This window comes from Xenopus laevis, chromosome 1L (assembly GCF_017654675.1).
Source record: "Xenopus laevis strain J_2021 chromosome 1L, Xenopus_laevis_v10.1, whole genome shotgun sequence".
NCBI lineage: Eukaryota > Metazoa > Chordata > Amphibia > Anura > Pipidae > Xenopus > Xenopus laevis.
Window position 1 is genome coordinate 181,487,744 of NC_054371.1, and position 19,465 is coordinate 181,507,208.

The window sequence follows — 19,465 nt, forward strand, 5'->3', positions numbered from 1 at the left end:
TACCGTTACTTTCACCTCAGCTATGCCATCACCTATGCCATTAGGTATTCATAAACTTTGTCCTAGATAGTTAGTTGTATGTTACTTCTTAATAACTTCTGTCCACAGAGCAATAATCAGACCCTAAGAGATTGCTTAAAGGTACTTTGCTCTCAGTGTTTCTTCTGCTTAAGGGTCTGCACGGGCAGATTCGGGGAGATTAGTCACCAGGCGACAAATCTCCTCTTCTTCGTGGCGACTAATCACCCTGATCTGCCTTCCCCTGCCTTCCTCCGGCTAAAATGAAAATTGCCTTGGTGCAGGCACTCAGAGTGCTTCGTTTTCCGAAGTCGTCCATAATTGCCTCAGGGAGATTAGTCCCCGCAAAGAAGAGGAGATTTGTCGCCTGGCGACTTATCTCCCCAAATCTGCCCATGTGGCCAGACCCTAAAGAGAAGATAATGCCATGAATATTGACTTGTTTGGAATAAATGGGATAAATCCAGTGAAACAACTGACAATAAAAGGATCTGAAAAGGTTGTGTTTATCTAACAGTGCAACTGTGATTCAGTGTAAATATATACAGTGTTTCAATGGTTTTGTATTGAACTTGTGCTCAGCACAATGTCCTGAGAAGATGACAGTTGGCAGAAAAAGTCTCAGATTGACCAACCATGCAACTAATCTCTCTAATTGAATTATACCTATTTCACTCTGCTGGTGGATTCTATTGATCTTTCAAAGAGATGGAAAACTATCATTCTAACGCAGGAAAAGGCAACTCAAAGTACTTAAGCTGCTTCGAAGAATAAATCCCAGGGCCCTCATTCCCCCAAAGGAGAATGTTTCCACCTGAATTACAGCTGGGGGTTGCCTATAAGGGAAAGACAAAATACAAAGCTGCTGCACAACCACATTTCCTTTGCCCCTGCTTCTGATTCCCTAAACTTGAAACCCAACATGGATGCATGTTTATTACTTAGCAAAGGCAGTAAAGACTGGCAGATGGTAATTATATAAGACTCCCTTTGTGCTAAACAGGTCTGGCACCTTTAAAATACAAGTCCTAAGTCTGGTGCCAGACAGGGAAATAAGTGATTTCCCAAGTATTCACCATACCAGGGAACAAAATAAGACATATAACAGCCAAACGATGGGTGGAGAATTTGCATCGTACATAATACTCATTGTATACCAGTTAAACAAATGTTCAGTGCTAAAACTTGATCTTCACAATCAAATGTCCAATATCCAATTTGTGAATTTCAGCTTCCTGAATCATACCCTCTGTGCAGGAATCTCAAATCTGATATAGAATTAGTAGAACTACAAGGAAAACCATATAAAACTATATAGTGCAGTAAATTTGTGTATAGATCAAACTAGAACGATGTAGACTGCACCTCTATTAGAAACGTATCCTTTATTGTTTGACTATTGGAAAAGTTACATAAGACCAATTGTATGCGTCACTGCCTGACGCATTTCAGACTACACTAGTCCTTGGTCATTAAGGACTAGTGTAGTCCAAAATGTGTCAGGCAGTGATGCGTACAATTGGTTTTAGGTAACGTTTTCAATAGTCAAACAATGAAGGATACGTTTTTAATAGAGGTGCAGTCTACATCTTTCTAGTTTGATCTGTGCAACTTTATTTGTGGCCAGCACTCCAACACGGGTGCACTGGACACTAAAGAAGGGACTAATACAATGTGGCACGGTTGGAGTGGTCTTACTCTCTGTTTGTGACCATTTGTGAATATACAAAAAGATGTGTCAAAGAATAACCAATAAAATCCACTTCAAGTGACTGCCCCTGAGGAAGAGTGGCAGTTAACCACTTGAAACACCTTGAACTTAATTGTATTCATTTGGCTGTACATACTGTATATGTGCTGTACCTATTTTGGATATTATGTAAGTAGCGTTTTATTCATTCATTAAAATTTTCTACATTATATCCTGGCTTCTGTGTTTTATGTCCAACCTGTGAAGACATTTGAAGATCTGCTGCAGGACCATATGCACCTTTATTCCTTTCCAGTCTGCTTAAAGGGGATCCGTCACCCAAAATAATTATCCAAAATCCTATTTTATCACATTAGTCTTGCAAAATGAACTTTAATTACACTATATAACGTATTTGAATCTTGTTTCCTTCAGTCTGGGAATTCATAATTATTGCAAGCAGGCAGGAGCCATTTTGTGGACACTGTTATTAAGACAAGCCTTGTATCATCTCAGAATCTTGTTTGTGCACCAGAATGGGGGACTTGATGTCCATCCCCATGTACTGGCTACACAATTAAATGACACTTGATAAAGGACCAACACACGAAACATGTTGTGGAGCATTTTCCCCAATAAAAGCACTTTGCAGTCATAGCTACTGCCTTGGATTTGTCCTGCTTTCTATTATAATACTGACTACACAATTAAATGAAACTGGGGAATGTGTGGAGAGCAGTGATATCTAGGAAGTGCTGAATGGAAAGTGAAAGTAATTGTCTGCCCCGCCTAAGGCATAGAGGAGGGGCAGACAATATTTGATTGACGGCTGAGATTTTTAAATGAGCTTACAACAGCTATGAATGCTTTAATACAAAATAGAAATTGGATTTCATGTTTAATTTGAAAAGGACTTTTATTATACAGCTTTTTATGTCTGGGTGACAGGTCCACTTTAATACTGGTCTGTATCTGGAGAATCGGCTGACTCATTGGGTGTGCGGTAAAGGAGAGATCACACAAGGGCACAAGTCATATTAAGGGTATTTTGTTTTCACACATCTTTTTGTATATACACAAATCGTATTAACTTACCGCACTACAGATGAAGCCACTTGGATTTGTGAGTTAAATGCATCATGACTCAGAGTTAATTGAATAAACTGTGCTATCTAAAGTCATCTTAACTCATTTAATGCATTTAACCTTTTCATTAGCATACCAAAGCACCATTGTTCACAATGGTGAATGCTTTAATTAGATGGGATGTTGTGACGCAGTTTTCTGTGTTAAATGAGATAAATGGGATATCTGTGTTTAGTTATTCTGTGTCAAACAGACAAACCAAAGTGGCTGCATCTGTATATCGTTTTTATATAATGTGCATTTCCTTATAGTTCTACTACATCTATCATAATACTCATTGTATTTGTTTACAAAAGGACATATATATATATATATATATATATGTGAAGGCTTTTGGTCTTGTCATATTCAGGATATACAGGATAAAGCATAATAATCTATCAAATTCCTTTTCAGTCGCTCTCCCTTTGCCCATCAACTGAACCTTAGATTCCAGAAATGAGAAGTGGTTTACCTGGACCTGCAGTGCGTTTTTTAATGCCACCTAAATGAAAGGATAGAAGGTCATTGGGTACAACTCACTTATTTGTATTCTTTGAACTATACTTTTTCCCTATCTTTCCCATTTCCTTATTTCGAATGTTTTTTAATTCATTATTTTTTTTTATATGAAATTCATTCCAATTATAGAGCTTGTCATAATATTTGCAAGTAATAGAAGCAAGAATATATACACATATATATGCGTGCAGCTTGTGAGCAGGCAGGTGGGGTCGGTTCCTGGGCACACGGTGGTTTCTAATGATGAAGCAGAGCAATACTGTGTATGTTAAAGAAAATGGAAGCAGTGCAAAAATACTATGTGCCCTGCCTGCTAAATCCATTAGCCTATTGTGTAATTACTCACAAATCAGCCATTTGTGGCAAACTGGTATTGAAATAAATAGCACCAAACTTTTTTTTCTCCATAGCACCAAGAGAACAAACCTTTTCAGGCTGCCTTTTAATTATATATCTACAGCAGTGAAGTTTTTAGAGTATTTTTTCAAATATCACATATTCTGAAAAAAAAACGTCACAGACAAAAGAAGTCCTATGGCATAAACAATAGCTTTCATTCTTTGTTTTTAGTCGCTTCGTTTATTTTTAAAAATACCAGAATGTCTTTTATTTCTGGTTTAGCACCTTAGCAGTTACAGTACTCAGTGCAGAGCTTATACTCTGATATTTCAGCAAATAACTACTGTATATCATTTAGCCCTTTGGTATCATTAGTCTTATCTGCTGGGACAGCTCTGTTTAGACATATGACAAACCTAATTTACTGTGTAATGTTATATATTTCAATATGATTCCAATTTATTTCGCGATCTTAACAAATTAACCTTTGTTTGAAATACATAGAAATTTGGAGACCATAGTTGATACCATATGAGTTTCTCAATTTCCATGACATTGTTTGACTCAACCTGCCTTGTTAGGGCATTGTTTCTCAACACGGTCCTCAATATACATCTGTATAATTACTACTGATGAGTGAAATTTTTCGGCAGGCATGGGTTCATGTTTCGCCATCGGCCAAATTAATTTGTGAAACCCCAGCAACATTTTAATAACAGAAATAAACACCCAAGTAAAACGCTGCTCAAGAAAAGCAGCAAAAAAAAAAAAAAACTGTATATTGCACAAAAAATTGCACATTGGGGTTAATTTATAAACACTGGGCAAATTTGCTCCCAGGCAGTAACCCATGGCAACCAATCAGATAATTGCTTTTAGTGTTCAACCTGCAGCTGACTGAAAAAAGCTAATCACGGATTGGTTGCAGTTTATAAATGAGCCCCATTGACTTTAATTTGTTTTGCAAATTTTTCATCAATTTCGCAAATTGTTTGGTGAAGAGGGACAGATTCACTTATCAATGTTAATTACTCAAATTTGCTCTATAGCAATATATTTAATCTCAAGAAGACTTATAAGCACATCTGAAGCACTGCCTATGAAGTCTGGCATGCCAACCCTGTATTAGGGTTGAGCCATCCATCAAAATATATATATAGTAATGTATCAAGACTGATTTCTTATGGAACTAGACTTATCTCATAACTTGCCACAGTTGTTTAAATTAAGTAATTGTCTAGGAAACAACATTTGAAAACAACGTAAAAAAAAATGTCCTAATTATCTTGGCCTATCCTTTTTTTTACAACATTCCCAGTAGAATTCAACACAGATACCTATAATATGCATTTTGCATCTACAGTAATCATATTATTTAAAAAAAAAAGTTTCTTACTGAGCTGCTCAGTCTTACTTATAAAATGACACAGTATTGGCTTTTGAGTTCATAAAGGATCGTTTAAAACAGAATAGTGCATTTTTGGGGCACAAGTGCTTTTGAATCAAAACTAGCACAGTATTTCGAAAATGACTGTCATCTTCTTCAATTTCAGCTTTAAAATGAGTAAGATGAAAATAGAAAAGTTATTCCCTCTATTAATTTTTTATCACTATATAATATACTGAAACAATCAGTGAACAGCACCAAAAGCTTTGTGTCTTGTCAATGTCATCTGTTTAATTCACTATGAGCCAATAATTTACAAGTTCATTGTAACTTTTCTAGAGCCAAGTAAAAATCCAGCCTATAAGTGTACTGGCCAGTAGCATTTCAGCCTAAATAAATAGAGATGGCTGGATTACCAAGTAAACTTCTGTTACCAGTTTAAACAGAAACGTGCACTTTACTATACATAATGTGAGTGTTGTGTGCATAACTATTTTAATGCTGAGGACCCAAAATAAATAAATTTGATTAAATTATATGACATCTGAAAATATTTTGGTTGTCATAACTAGCATTTGTGTGTGTTTGTGAATTCATTTTTTTTAAATAAGTATATTGAACAACACTGAAAACATATTCAGATGAAGGTCAACTTCTCTGTTGCATCTTTTGAGCATAGAAGTCCCTGCATGTTTCACAACAGCGTTGGTACCATCTCATATCCTGACAGAGGTTTTTCTCACGAATAACTTTACAATATACTGGCCATTGGTCCTGAAGACATTTGAAGGTTAAAGCAGCTGTGAAATTACAAGAGAAAATGTGTGTTAATTTCAAGAAGAATCATACGAGAGGCAAAATGCTGATTAGAAACCTAAGGAGCAGATTTATCAAAACATGAGTTTAAAGTTTAATAAAAACTCACTCACGTTCTATTCATTCTTATGGGATTTTAAGAACCATATTTATCAAATGGTCACCTTTAACTTTCACCCATTGATAAATACAATTATAAAAATCACATTGAAATGAATAGAACAAGAGTGAGATTTTATTTATTAAGCTCAAAACTCACATTTTGATAAATCTGCCCCTAAGTGATTTTTTGGGAAACACAGAGGAGGTTATTTATCAAAGGTCGAATTTCAAAGTTAAATGAATTTTTTAAAAGGGAGTTTATTTATGAAAAAACTTGAAATCTAATATTCGATTGAATAGTCCTAACCGAAAATTCAAATAAGATTTGAATCAAATTCTGAAAAAAAAACTTGAATGTCAGGAAAGCAATTAACATATTCAAATAGTTCAACGGACCTCTGCTATTGAATTGTAAATTAACTTGGCAGGTTTTAGGTGGTGAATATTTGAATTAGAAGTGTTTCCAGGGTCGAATTTATATTTGAGTTGGAGACTTTTAAATTTGAATTTGTGAGCTTTGAATTTACCATTCGAACCTTAATAAATATGAACATGTACCATACTGTATTGTCTGGTATAGCCAATCACTACAAGAGATTTCATGCTCATACTATAGGAATAATTTTAACATCTCATAATTGCTATCATCTTGCTGTCCATGTGACCCTAGCCTTAAAACCTCATTAGAACTTAATCTTTAATTCCTACATAGTAAACAATCTTTAAATACTCAAAGGGATACTGTCATTGGAATTTTTTTTTTCTCAAAAAGCATCAGTTAATATTGCTGCTCCAGCAGAATTCTGCACTGAAAACAGTTTCTCAAAACAGCAAATAGATTTTTTATATTTAATGTTGAAATCTGGCATGGAGCTAGACATATTGTCAGTTTCTCAGGAGCCCGCAGTCATGTAAATTGTGCTTTGATAAACTTCAGTCACTCTTTACTGCTGTACTGCAAGTTGGAGTGATATCACCCTTCTCCCTTTCCCCGCCCAGCATCCTAACAACAGGACAATGGGAAGGTAACCAGATAGCAGCTCCCTAACACAAGATAACAGCTCCCTGATAGATCTAAGAACAACACTCAATAGAAAAATCTAGGTCCCACTGCAACACATTCAGTTACATTGAGTAGGATAAACAACAGCCTGCCAGAAAGCAGTTCCATCCTAAAGTGCTGGCTCTTTCTGAAAGCACATGACCAGGCAAAATGACCTGAGATGGCTGCCTACACACCAATATTACAACTTAACAGAAAATACACTTGCTGGTTCAGGAATTAAATTTTATATTGTAGAGTGAATTATTTGCAGTGTAACAGTGTAATTTAGAAATAAAAACTACATCATAAAAATCATGACAGAATCCCTTTAACATTTTCAATCACATGCTAGGTCTGACCCTTTTTTTCCCCTCAAATAGTCATTTGACTTTTGATGATACAGAGGTACATCTACTCATTGCCAACTACAATCACATGAACAAAAGGCACATGTTCTATGGGGTTTTCTTTGACATAACAAGTCATATTCTACTTTGAAATGTAGCAAATTCAGGCTGACGTTAAATATATGAACACTATAAACTGCTGTCTAAGGCAAGACAGTTTAAGCAACACGCAAATTTGCCACAATAGGTAATCAAGTAAAACTGATTGTAGAATATATATGTCGTTTTAGACATAAGACCGCAATTACAAAGATCAAAATTATACTTAATGTATATTTTAGAATACATACCAAGTCTAGGTGAGGTTATTGTATTTACATTTACTTTCTCATTGCAGGCATGTTGATGGCACGGTCTGTAAGCTGCTGGTTTCTCAGATGAGAAGCATTCATTTCCATGCCTTCCGGTGATTTTGTGCATACACTGAATTACTCTTGATTGCATTCCTTTCCCACATGTCACAGAACACTAAGTGCAATAATTAAATGCAAGTTAGATTTTCACTAAAACTTAACAAATAAAGTGCTTTAGTTAATACTGTGCTAATGCCCATCCAAAGATTTAAAATTGAAAGAATCACAACGTAGAATTGGTATACCTATCTAGAACAATATTGGCTGATGCTTTCTGTGTATATTTTAAATTAGTGGGATTATATGTTATATGTTGGTTGTTTTAATTTTTTCATTAAAATAAGAAAAAGAATGTTCCTAAAACCATCCTAAAATAAAAGGCAATTCTAATGCAAATGTTCTCTTATGGTCTAATTTGTTTTTTATACTCTGCTCTGTGAAATGGATTTGAACTACATAGTATCCCAGCATTTGTGAATAAAATGGATTATTCCAATATTAGTAAGGATTAAATAATGCTGGCACAGTCTACTGAACACAGCCCAATAAGCAAAGGACATTACCAGCACCTATACCTCTTAAGGTATTGTATCTCATTGGATATTTTGCATTGGTCATTTATTGATTAGATCAGGTTTAGTTACACACACAAAAAGAGTGCTATTACCCTGGTTTAGGATATGAGCAAGATATCTCATTATTCCCCTGTGCAATTTATCATGGATATTTTTTTTTAATATAAAATGCATGGACAGAATGCTGCAAGCCTTATTAAAACTTCAGTATATTCCTCTTATATAACAGCCTATTTGTCTTTCAGTTTGACTCTTATTACATTGACCCTGCATCTATTAAATCGTTTTAAAGATCTCTGGTCTGTTAAACCTTATTTTCAGGTTTAAGAAAAATTACAATTTCTATGCAGCAGTGAATTCCCTCCTGGAAAATTAATTAGGAGAGCATAGGGCTTATTTACTAACATAGAGGTCATATAGTAAAAGAGATAGCACATGTCTTGATCCAGTAAACCATTTTAGCCAATTAAAAAGCATTATTTATGTTCTTATATTAGTCTGTAAATAACAGCAGTATTTTACATTTCCATATTTCCAGCAGACCAAACCTAAACTTGGCATAAAGAATTATTACTCATAATATTCATTTCTTTTACTGCCAAACATATACACTGGAAGTAGCATATTATCTCAAGGCCAATAGCTGAGAAAGGTGTTACAGCTAATTCCAGCTGGCTAGGAAGAGAATAAGATATTCTTAAATGAAGAGAGGGATTGAAGATGCAAGATCTGTTTAAGCAAGTCTATATTTACAATATGTATTTGGCCAATGTATTTGATTAATAATCTATAGGAGATGGCCTTCCCATAATACAGACCTTGCTGGATAACTATTTTCAAATAACAGGTCTCATATCTGTACCACCTTCTACAATATAATCTAATGTGTTACAGTTAACAGATTTCTTTAGAGAGATTTTCTCCCTTGATGTTTACTGAGCTACAGTAAGGCCCAAAAATCTTTGGGCAGAAACAACTTTTTTCTAATTTTGGTTCTGTACATTACCACAATGAATTTTAAATGAAACAACTCAGATGCAGTTGAACTGCAGAATTTCAGCTTTAATTCAGTGGGTTGAACAAAAAGATTGTATAAAAATGTGAGGAACTAAAGCCTTTTTTCAACACAATCACTTCAGAGGCTCAAAGGTTATTGGACACATTAAAAAACTGAAAATAATATGTTAATTTCTAATAATTGGTTACCCACAGCATCCAACTCATAAATAGACCCACTCATATATATATATATATATATATATATATATATATATATATATATATATAAACACACACACATAGGGAAGTACATTCTATGTTTTTGAAATGTCTCTTTTCTTTCTCTTTCTTAGTGGATCAAGTGTGTTTATTTTTAAATTGTACCAGAGTAGATAACCATAGCAACTAATCAGATCAATGATTTTGTCATTTTCTAATGTTGTTGCTCATGGTAACTGTGCTGTGAAGTGTATGTGTATGTAGTAGCTATTTTACCACTTGGTAATTTATAGTAGTATAACATCACAGTACAACTGCAGTTAGCTCTTTAAATTAAACTCTTTTTTTTTTTTTTTGAAAAGACTATTGTTTATTGATACAGTGGTTTTATGGAGTAAAAAGGTCCTAGGTCATTCAAATGGCATTTAAATCAGGAGTTATTAAAACATGTCATTCTAACTTCCCTTTCCCTAAATTGATCAGTCAGACTTGAAAGGATATCAGCCCTTAAACGTCCTTTAGTTCCATTTAATGCAGCGCAAATAATGCTCTTGTGAGTGAAAGAGATGTGGAGCTCTAATGGAAAAAATAAACACAACATTCCAAGGTACTGATGTTCACTTGGCTGTGCATGGTCTGATGCAGTTAGTTCAAGAAAATCCAAGTACATGTATAATTTAAACACTGTGAGATGCCCTGATGGCTTTTACATGCTGCACTTTTTTAAGTTGTCAAAACACAAAAATAACTAGTGCCTGTGAACAGTTAGCTGGAGGTGGACACGTCAACACTTGCATGTTACCTAATTTTTGTGGCCTTATTAAATGGAACTCTACATACATTTTATAATAGCATGTCACAGTCAACACTTCATTTCAAGGCTTTACTAAATACATACATGACGTTACTTACTAAATTACGTAAGTGGGTATACAAAGGAAGATTAAATAGTTAGCATGACCCAACATGTCATCTCTTTACTGTAGTACACATTAAAGAATGAATTGTGCATAATATTTTATGGATTTCGGGCTAAGATGGTCCTGTCTTAAAGAAGTAGGGTTACATTCTCAACTAAAATTAAATTGAGATTTTAGGGCCTACCCTTTACAGTCCACCATATGGTCAGGGCCCTCTTTAACTTAACAAAAGAATAGCGAGATGTACAAATATCATTGTAGCAATCATATTTCACAATCATATTTCATATCTCCACAAATATTATGAACAGCAAATACTTCTCCTGACATTCTTACAGGCATGTAATTGTCTGCCACCTGCTCTGACCACTAGCTAGTTGTACAGACTTGCCATGTGTACCTTATGTAAAGCTAATTTGGGCTAAGCAGACCAAAAGTAGTTAATGTCCAGCTAGTAATAGGACTCAGCACTTCAGGTCAGGGCCTTCACTAAGTAGAAGATTCCAATAAGGGGGTAGCACAACTACAAGTCTCAGGCAACTGTGCATACAAATAGAAAATGATTGGACACCAGGAAGTTTTTATGGTGAAACAAAAGAAGGGTTGGTATAAGAACAATATGCCCAGGTTTACTCAGATATATAGGTATAGGTAGATGTAACATCACATTCTATATATCGCTAGAATAGGTTGGATGACACAGCTGAGGAATGTGACTCCCATAAGGCATTGTAGTCAAGCAGTACATCAATTCCTTCATGCAGATATACCTTGCAGTAGTCCTGATCCAACCCAGTGGAGTGCTCAGGGAGAAGGAGTCAAAGCCTGACGCCCTATCCACTGTGGTCTCTTCACTAAAGGCAATCTAGGAGCCTTGAGAAGCTACTCCCTGCTTCAGATCCTTGATGGAGCACAAAGCTGCTCTTGCTATCTAAGCTCTCTATCTTACTCTCCTAGAGAGTCTATAACAGATATAACCTATTCTAGCTTACCTCGTTCACGGGGTTCCCTGGTCCCCGACTTAAACACTAAAGGTGCTGTCCCTTTAGGGCAATGATGTACCCAGGCTCAATGGGAAGATACAGTAGGTAAGGACACCAGCAGCCAAAGAGGAAGATCCACCCCTTTCCACACACTATATTGAAGTGTGGTAGAAAGTGATCATTGCACCTCTTGGCCAATAACACTGATATTGCAAATATAACTATATACATGGGCTTTTGCCTAGCAACTAGGGAAAAAGAGGAAGGGTAGGGATTTAAAGCTATAGGGCATGTTAATCCTATAGGTCCCTACACTTATTTAAATTTTGTCATCATTTAGTTTATGTATTTAATCTTTTCATGTTTCTCAGTAATGTTTCTGGCTTGTATCTAGTCAATAATAGCTGTTATCAAGGTTACATGCGCCTTAAGCTCCTTCCAGGTTAATCTTGACATGTCTTTGAATGTACAGGTTATTGTGAATGGTTATAAGGTAGACAAATGTGTAATGAAGCTCTAAAACTCAATGGAAATCTTTCAGTCTTTGTTATATTATTACGCTGGAAAAAGTATGTGTAACTGCTTCTTCAGTTACCTATTACCAAAAAGGGGCAAATAATATAATAATACTAAAGTCAACCTGCTAAAATTTGGTTCACTGAAATATTTAATATAGTTATTGGAAATTTTAAGGGCTTGCCGAACCTGCAGCTTGAACAAACGAGGCTGCATTCAGATTTGTAAAACAGCTGTTCCCATTGCAAAGCAACTGTTTGGATGCTAAAATCATCATTTAGCAGGGTTAAAATGACCACTTTTGAATATTGCATTCTTTGTTATCCGTCATCAATCTAAAAAACAACTAGATTTCAAAGGGTTAAAATCTGAAAGTCCTTCTAGTAATATATATATATATATATATATATATATATATATATATATATATATATATATATATATATATATCTATCTATCTATCTATCTATCTATCTATCTATCTATCTATCTATCTATCTATCTATATATATATATATATATATATATATATATATTGGCTTGTATTTAACTGCCATAGGTACATGCATCAAAGTTGCAAAACAAGGGGCACTATTATTCTTCTGGAATTTTTTTAAATACTCTCAGTTTGCTTAACTATATTTTTGGAGTGTTTTCAAAATATTTTTGGAGAAATGTGTTTCACCTTCTGATTGATATGCCACCAGACCAGGGTAATGATCTTAGTAGCAGAATCCCTTCTTTATTTATTAAATTGTTTTTTTTATATAGGCACTAATTTAATTATTATTTCAATTTAATATTTTTAATGCTTTAAGAAGGTGCAAAGAGCTGTGTCTTTCTGGATGATCAAAACTCTTGGGTCATCAATTGCACTGTGGGAAAAAAACAAGTCTCTCTGCACCTGTTTTTTGCACTTTGCACATTTCCCATGATAAATGGCCCCTTTCATCTTTAAAGAACATTTTTTTTAAATGGAAGGGATAAAGAAAGAAGAGAGGAGATAGTTAACATATGTGCTTTTTTTTAATCTAATCATTGTTTCACCTTAGACCAGTCCCCTGTTCTCCATATGTAGCATCTGGAATAATCTTCACAATCTTCCATCTCCTTAGGTCTTGTCGATAAAAGGCACTTCTTTCGAGGATTGGTACATCTTATAGTTCGGTGTCGTACCCCTTTGCCACATTTCAGTGAGCACTGAAATGAAAAAACTGGCATCAAGGAATTTTTTTAAAAAGTATTTTCAAATAAACTGAAAAACTTTAATTATACGCTATATATATTATACATGTCATTATTATTATTTAGGGATGCACCGAATCCACTATTTTGGATTCGGCCGAACCCCCTAATCCTTCTTGAAAGATTCGGCCGAATGCCAAACTGAATCCGAATCCTAATTTCCATATGCAAATTAGGGGTGTGAAGGGGAAAATATGTTTTACTTCCTTGTTTTTTGCAAACTAGGATTCGGTTTCGGTTCAGCCTGGCAGAAGGATTCGGCCGAATCCGAATCCTGCTGAAAAAAGCCGAATCCTGGCCTAATCCCGAACCGAATCCTGGATTCGGTGCATCCCTATTATTATTATTTATTATTATTAACATGTATTTATATAGCGCCAACATATTGCTTAGCACTGTAAAGTAAATGTGATTATACAACTAAATCACATGAAATATATACATAGAAAATATGGAGTTACAAACATCACAATCAATACCGGTACAAAAGGCGAGGAAGGCCCTATGCAAAAGAGCATTCACTCTAAAGGGAAGGGAGTAATACACAAGGTGTGGGAGTGGGCAAGATCTAAGTGGGTGAGAAATGTGGTAATGTATGTGGTGTTGCATTTGTTAGTTAAGAAGAGTGAGGGTAGGCTTCTCGAAAGAAGTGCGTTTTAAGAGATTTCTTGAAAGCAGAAAAGTTGAGAGGACAGACCGTGGGAGAGAGTTCCAGAGGAGGGGTGCAGAGGAGGGGTGCAGCCCTTGCAAAGTCTTGAATGCGAGCATGTGAGGAGGTAATGAGAGAAGAGTTGAGTAGCAGGTCAGTAGAAGAGCATAGTAAGCAGTTGGGTGAGTATATAGAGATGAGTTCAGAGATGTAGGGTGGGGCAGAGTTATGAAGTGCTTTGAATGTCAGGGTCATTTTCCAAAATACAGGTATGGGACCTGCTATCCAAAATTCTCTGGACCTGGGGTGTTCTGGAAAATGGATCTTTCAGTAATTTGGATATTCATACCTTAAGTCTAATAAAAAAAAATCATGTAAACTTTAAAAACCCAATAGATTGTTTTTTGCTTACAATAAGGATTAATTATATCTTAGTTTGGAAAAAGTACAAGGTACTGTTTTATTACTACAGGGAAAAACAACATTTTTAAAAATTTGGATTGTTTGGATAAAATGAAAGTCTATGGGAGATGGCTTTTCCCTAATTCAGAGCTTTCTGGATAATGGGTTTCAAGATAACTGATCCCAAACCTGTACTACAGTGAGACAGCAGAAATTTAAATTTGCATACTCATCACTGACTCTTTTATAAAAAATGAAAGCATCAGACTGTCATTATAATAGAAATAACAGCTTACATTTCAAGGTATATTTCTGTACTGAATCCTATAGTTGGCAGGGCCAGGACGTTGAAATTAATTTACGCTATAATAGCTAAAATGTTTTATATTGGCTTTGTGTAAAGGAATTATACAATATCTGAGCTATGTGAGGAAAATGGTAATGAAATAAGCCAATTAACCTCCATAAAATGCAAAATGACAGTAAGGGGCCGATTCACTAAGCTCGAGTGTAGGATTCGAATGAAAAATACTTCGAATTTCGAAGTATTTTTTTGGTACTTCGACCATTGAATTGGTTAAATTCGTTCGAATTCGAACGAAATCGAACGAATCGAACGAAAAATCGTTCGACTATTCGACCATTCGATAGTCGAAGTACTTGCCCTTTAAAAAAAACTTCGACCCCCTACTTCGGCAGGTAAAACCTACCGAAGTCAATGTTAGCCTATGGGGAAGGTCCCCATAGGTTTGCTAATCTTTTTTTGATCGAAGGATTTTCCTTCGATCGTTGAATTAAAATCGTTCGAATCGTTCGATTCGAACGATTTAATCGTTCGATCGAACGAAAAATCCTTCGATCGATCGATCGCAGGATTAGCGCTAAATCCTTCGACTTCGATATTCGAAGTCGAAGGATTTCAATTCGAGGGTCGAATTTCGAAGTATTTTTAACTTCGAAATTCGACCCTTAGTGAATCTGCCCCTAAATATTCATTCACTCTTTTTTGCTTCCATTGGAATAATCAAGACACATACATGAAGATGTCGTGGCCCTTTAATTTACAGTAAAAATAGTAGTACAAACAAATGAAACACTGATTTCTAGGAGTTAGATAAGTCATGCTAAGAATAGTTAAGTGAATGAGTGCAATAATAAAGCCGTTGCTTATTCTAATCAAGCAAGACTAATAGGAAATGGAAACAAATCTACCACTACTACTGCATGTGTGCTACTATACCTCAGACCACACTCCGGCCTCCCATACTGTCATACAGTCCTGGCCTTCACAGCGCTGAGAAGAAGCAGGTTTAGGTCCAGCGCAATCCCTTTCCTGGACTGTAATTAGTGTTCCATTCCGAAGTTGCTTTGTGCATGTAGTCTGTCTGCTTTGAGTTCCTTTCCCACATGTCTTGGAACATTGAGTCCAATCTGTCATCATCCATCTGATAAAATAATATAAAATAATTAACTGTTTGGCAACAAAATAAATTCTAATTATACAGAAGGCAGACAAAATATGAAATATAAAATATTACGTTTTACCTTGTTTGGCAAGGCTGCTCATTGCACTTCCGTATCTGTGGGTCTGGTTTGGTCAAGTCTTTACAATATTTATTGTGCACGTTTGTTATATTTTTATTCATGATTTTTGTACAAGTTACAGTTGTTTTTCTTTCCCCTGTTCAGGAAAACAATTTTAAAAAACATGCAAATAATAATAATATTGATAGTGATAACATGAAGAGATTGTTTCAGATGAGTATATGTGGGCTCATTTAATAAGGCAGTGATCCCCAACCAGTAGCTCGTGAGCAACATTTTGCTCCCCAACCCCTTGGATGTTGCTCCCAGTGGCCTCAAAGCAGGTGCTTATTTTTGAAATCCAGGCTTGGCGGCAAGTTTTGGTTGCATAAAAATTAGGTGTTCTGTCAAACAGAGCCTCCTGTAGGCTGCCAGTCCACATAGCGGCTACCAAGTAGCCAATCACAGTCCTTATTTGGCACCACCCAGGAACATTTTTCGTGCTTGTGTTGCCCCCCAACTCTTTTTACATCTGAATGTGACGGGCAGTGATGGGCAAATTTATTCGCCAGGCGCGAATTCGCTGCGAATTTGCGTGTTTTGCCACCAGCGAATAAATTCGAGAAACGCCCGCGAAAATCCGCGTCAAAAATTTGCCGGCGTCAAATTTTTTTTTTAGAAAAAACGGACGCCGGCGTCAAAAACGGGCGCCGGCGTCAAAAACGAGACGCAGTTTCGCGAATTTTTCGCCGTTTCGCTTAGAATTCTGCTGGAGCAGCACTATTAACAGATTCATTTTGAAAAAACATTTTTTTCCCATGACAGTATCCCTTTAAGGACCCCTGTAATAAGATAATAATAAGGTAATTCTGAAAATGAAACATATCGATCCTGAAAAACACCATATTGACATATTCGCATTTTACACGATCACATAAATCTTCTTAAAATATTGTAATACGGTACTTCAGGACTGTTCATTATTTTGTCAACGTGCATTTATTGGATTTATCCCTGAATTTTAAATAATCGGTTAACTGTACACTCAGAGGTCACCATCAGTGAATCTTACAATGTTGGGTGAGTAGAGCAACCAGCCTACACATTCAAGATAGGACATGGCTTCCCATGTGTCCTGAAAAGCCTCAAAAGAAAAATATTTGTGTTTCTATAATCTGTATGACAGGTGGCAAAGGAATTTTTTCATGAGTCAACATGTTATATATACTTGTACTTCCTGGCCATTGGTATGAAGGAATAAAATAAGTGTCACAGAGAAGAAAATAATGTATACTCTGCCCTTTTGGTGCCCAGTTCAATTGATTATACATGTCTTTTTTTTTAATGATTCAGAGAGTTGTAGTCCAACAGCAAATGTAATTGTAAAAGTTGTATATTTATCAAACTGTACTAGGAACAATAATATTGTTTTATTGTTACAATTACATAATTTCTGCATAAAGGGGGAATATTAATAATCAGTAGGGCATGTGTCTGTCGACAAAAATCCGCTTAATTCCTTAAAAGCTAAAATTCTGCTAAATAAATGTGCTAGAGTGACTCTGTTTAAGAAGTAAAAACTTTAAAATGCATATAAATAGTTAATTAGACAGTAAACAAGAAACAGAACAATGTTCTAGGGCCACACTGTTTCCAGTTGATTGCTTAAATCAGAGGTGTCCAAACTTTTTGCAATGAGGGCCAGATTTGGTGACATGAAAATGTGTGGAGGCCAGCCATTCAGCCTGACATTCTTTGACCCATAACGAAAATGCAAATTAACTATTTTAGAACATTTTTATTGTAAATGGCATACTACTTGTCATTTCTTCACACAGAACAGAAGAAACCAAAATCCTGATTTGATCTTTAGAACATCCCACATCTAACTGGTAATGGTGTTTATAGATATTAGAAGACTCCCGGGTTGCTGGCCGGTGGATCATTTCCAGACTGAACAAATCTGGCTTAACCCCAAACGGTTTTGATTACCGTTCTTTGTAAACAAGAGATATGTGACCAAGGCTACCAAGCTTGTAGAAGTAGAAATGCTAGCAGCGATGGGAGAACCCAGATAAGGGTGCAAGGCTTATAGCCACATCTATTATAGAAAAAGGAAAGTGCACAATGTTTCAGGGTAGTAACCCTTCCTGAAAAAAGGTACAAGTGACTGTTTCCAACAAGCATTTGTATACATATACTTTCACAATCATGCCCATAATAGGTTCAGTTAAAAGATAATTATTCCCAAGTGTTCCATATACGGTAACTGCATAAATAAGAGCATGATAGCACAGTCCACCACAATTGTCCACATTGGCACCTGTATTGAGTGTTTCTAAAACAATGTTTATAAACCTGTAATCCATGTTTATAAACCTGTAATAATTACAGTGTTCAATCATTATAACAGCCTGAGTAGCAAAAGCCTAATTTTCATCTCTTACCATTACTTTATTCAGTCAATGGAAGATAAAAACCTAAACTCGCGGGCCGCATATCTTTGTGTAGTTTTTTACCCAGAAGGTGTCTGGGTTCTCAAGGCAAACAAATTGTATGTGGCACCATGTGTTCTACCCTGTGCAGTGTTGCTGCAAGAAAGGGGGTCAGCATTTTAGAATACAATATATTGTAGGCAAATCAGGCCACCCCACATACGTATATGTTTAGAAATAGACCAGAGGGGCTTTAGAGTGCAAAATGAGTTTCCTACTGTTGTGGTCTGCCTTAAATGATTACAACAGACTTTAGTCAACAACATGGTGCAAATAAGTAGCAACCATTGTCATATGAACATATGAACAGTGGCAGAACTACTGGGGGAGCAGAGGGTGCAATTGGGCCAGGGCCCGCACCTCCTTAGGGCCCCCAAGCAGCTCGCACACTGCTGATTTCCGGCCGCATCGGCCGATTTCGGGGCAGATAATCTGGTATGGAGGGGGGCGGTGGCCTGGCTGCATGTCCCGCACCAGGGCCCGCCCCCCTCCAGTTATATTACTGCATATGAACAGCTGAGCTGTGATGTTGTAAACTTCTAGAGCCAGGTTAATGAAGACATTTGGCCATCTTGAACAGATATCTTACAGTTAAAATGTACATTTTACCTCCTCCACAAACTGCATCACAGTCCTCCCAACCAGAATGTGTCCACATATACAGAGGTTCATTTGCTCTAGCAATGCGATTGTCTGGAACAGATTCTAGCGGTATTGTGTATTCATAATGAAGACCATAATTCTGGTCATGAAATAGCAGCACCTGTTAAATACAGAACACAGGAATCCAAATGCATTCAAAAAGCAGAGTTTAGATCAGGAAAGGAAGTGGAAAATTGGACCAAATTGCAACACACAGAATTCCAAAGCATGGAAAGTATGCTGGCAGTTGCGGAGGTCATTTTTCTTGCAGGGAAAATTTGAATACTACTGTGTGTATTTGTTGTGCATTTTATTTGGAAGCTGGATTTTTTTTATTAACTTGAAGTGTAATTTGGCTTTTAGAACCCTGTCATTTCTAGGAAAACATAATTTAATTTCTCAGTAAAGTTGCAAGTTAACAGGTGGCTGTTAAAAGAAGAATTCTAAAACACAGGCACTTAAACACAGAACATTTAAAAGTAGACTCAGTTT

General features: G+C 36.0%; 1 protein-coding gene across 1 annotated transcript in view; it reads right to left on the reverse strand.

Moving 5' to 3' along the window:
• Positions 1-4,612: 4,612 nt before the first annotated feature.
• Positions 4,613-19,465, reverse strand: part of adamts19.L (ADAM metallopeptidase with thrombospondin type 1 motif 19 L homeolog) — a 118,987-nt gene continuing 104,134 nt past the window's right edge. The window contains exons 18-23 of the mRNA XM_018264121.2: positions 18,941-19,094; positions 15,858-15,993; positions 15,553-15,757; positions 13,064-13,216; positions 7,742-7,919; positions 4,613-5,881 (exon numbers count right to left, since the gene is read on the reverse strand). Coding sequence (XP_018119610.1) covers positions 5,730-5,881; positions 7,742-7,919; positions 13,064-13,216; positions 15,553-15,757; positions 15,858-15,993; positions 18,941-19,094 — 978 coding nt within the window. The 3' untranslated portion in view covers positions 4,613-5,729. The remainder of the gene's footprint in view (positions 5,882-7,741; positions 7,920-13,063; positions 13,217-15,552; positions 15,758-15,857; positions 15,994-18,940; positions 19,095-19,465) is intronic.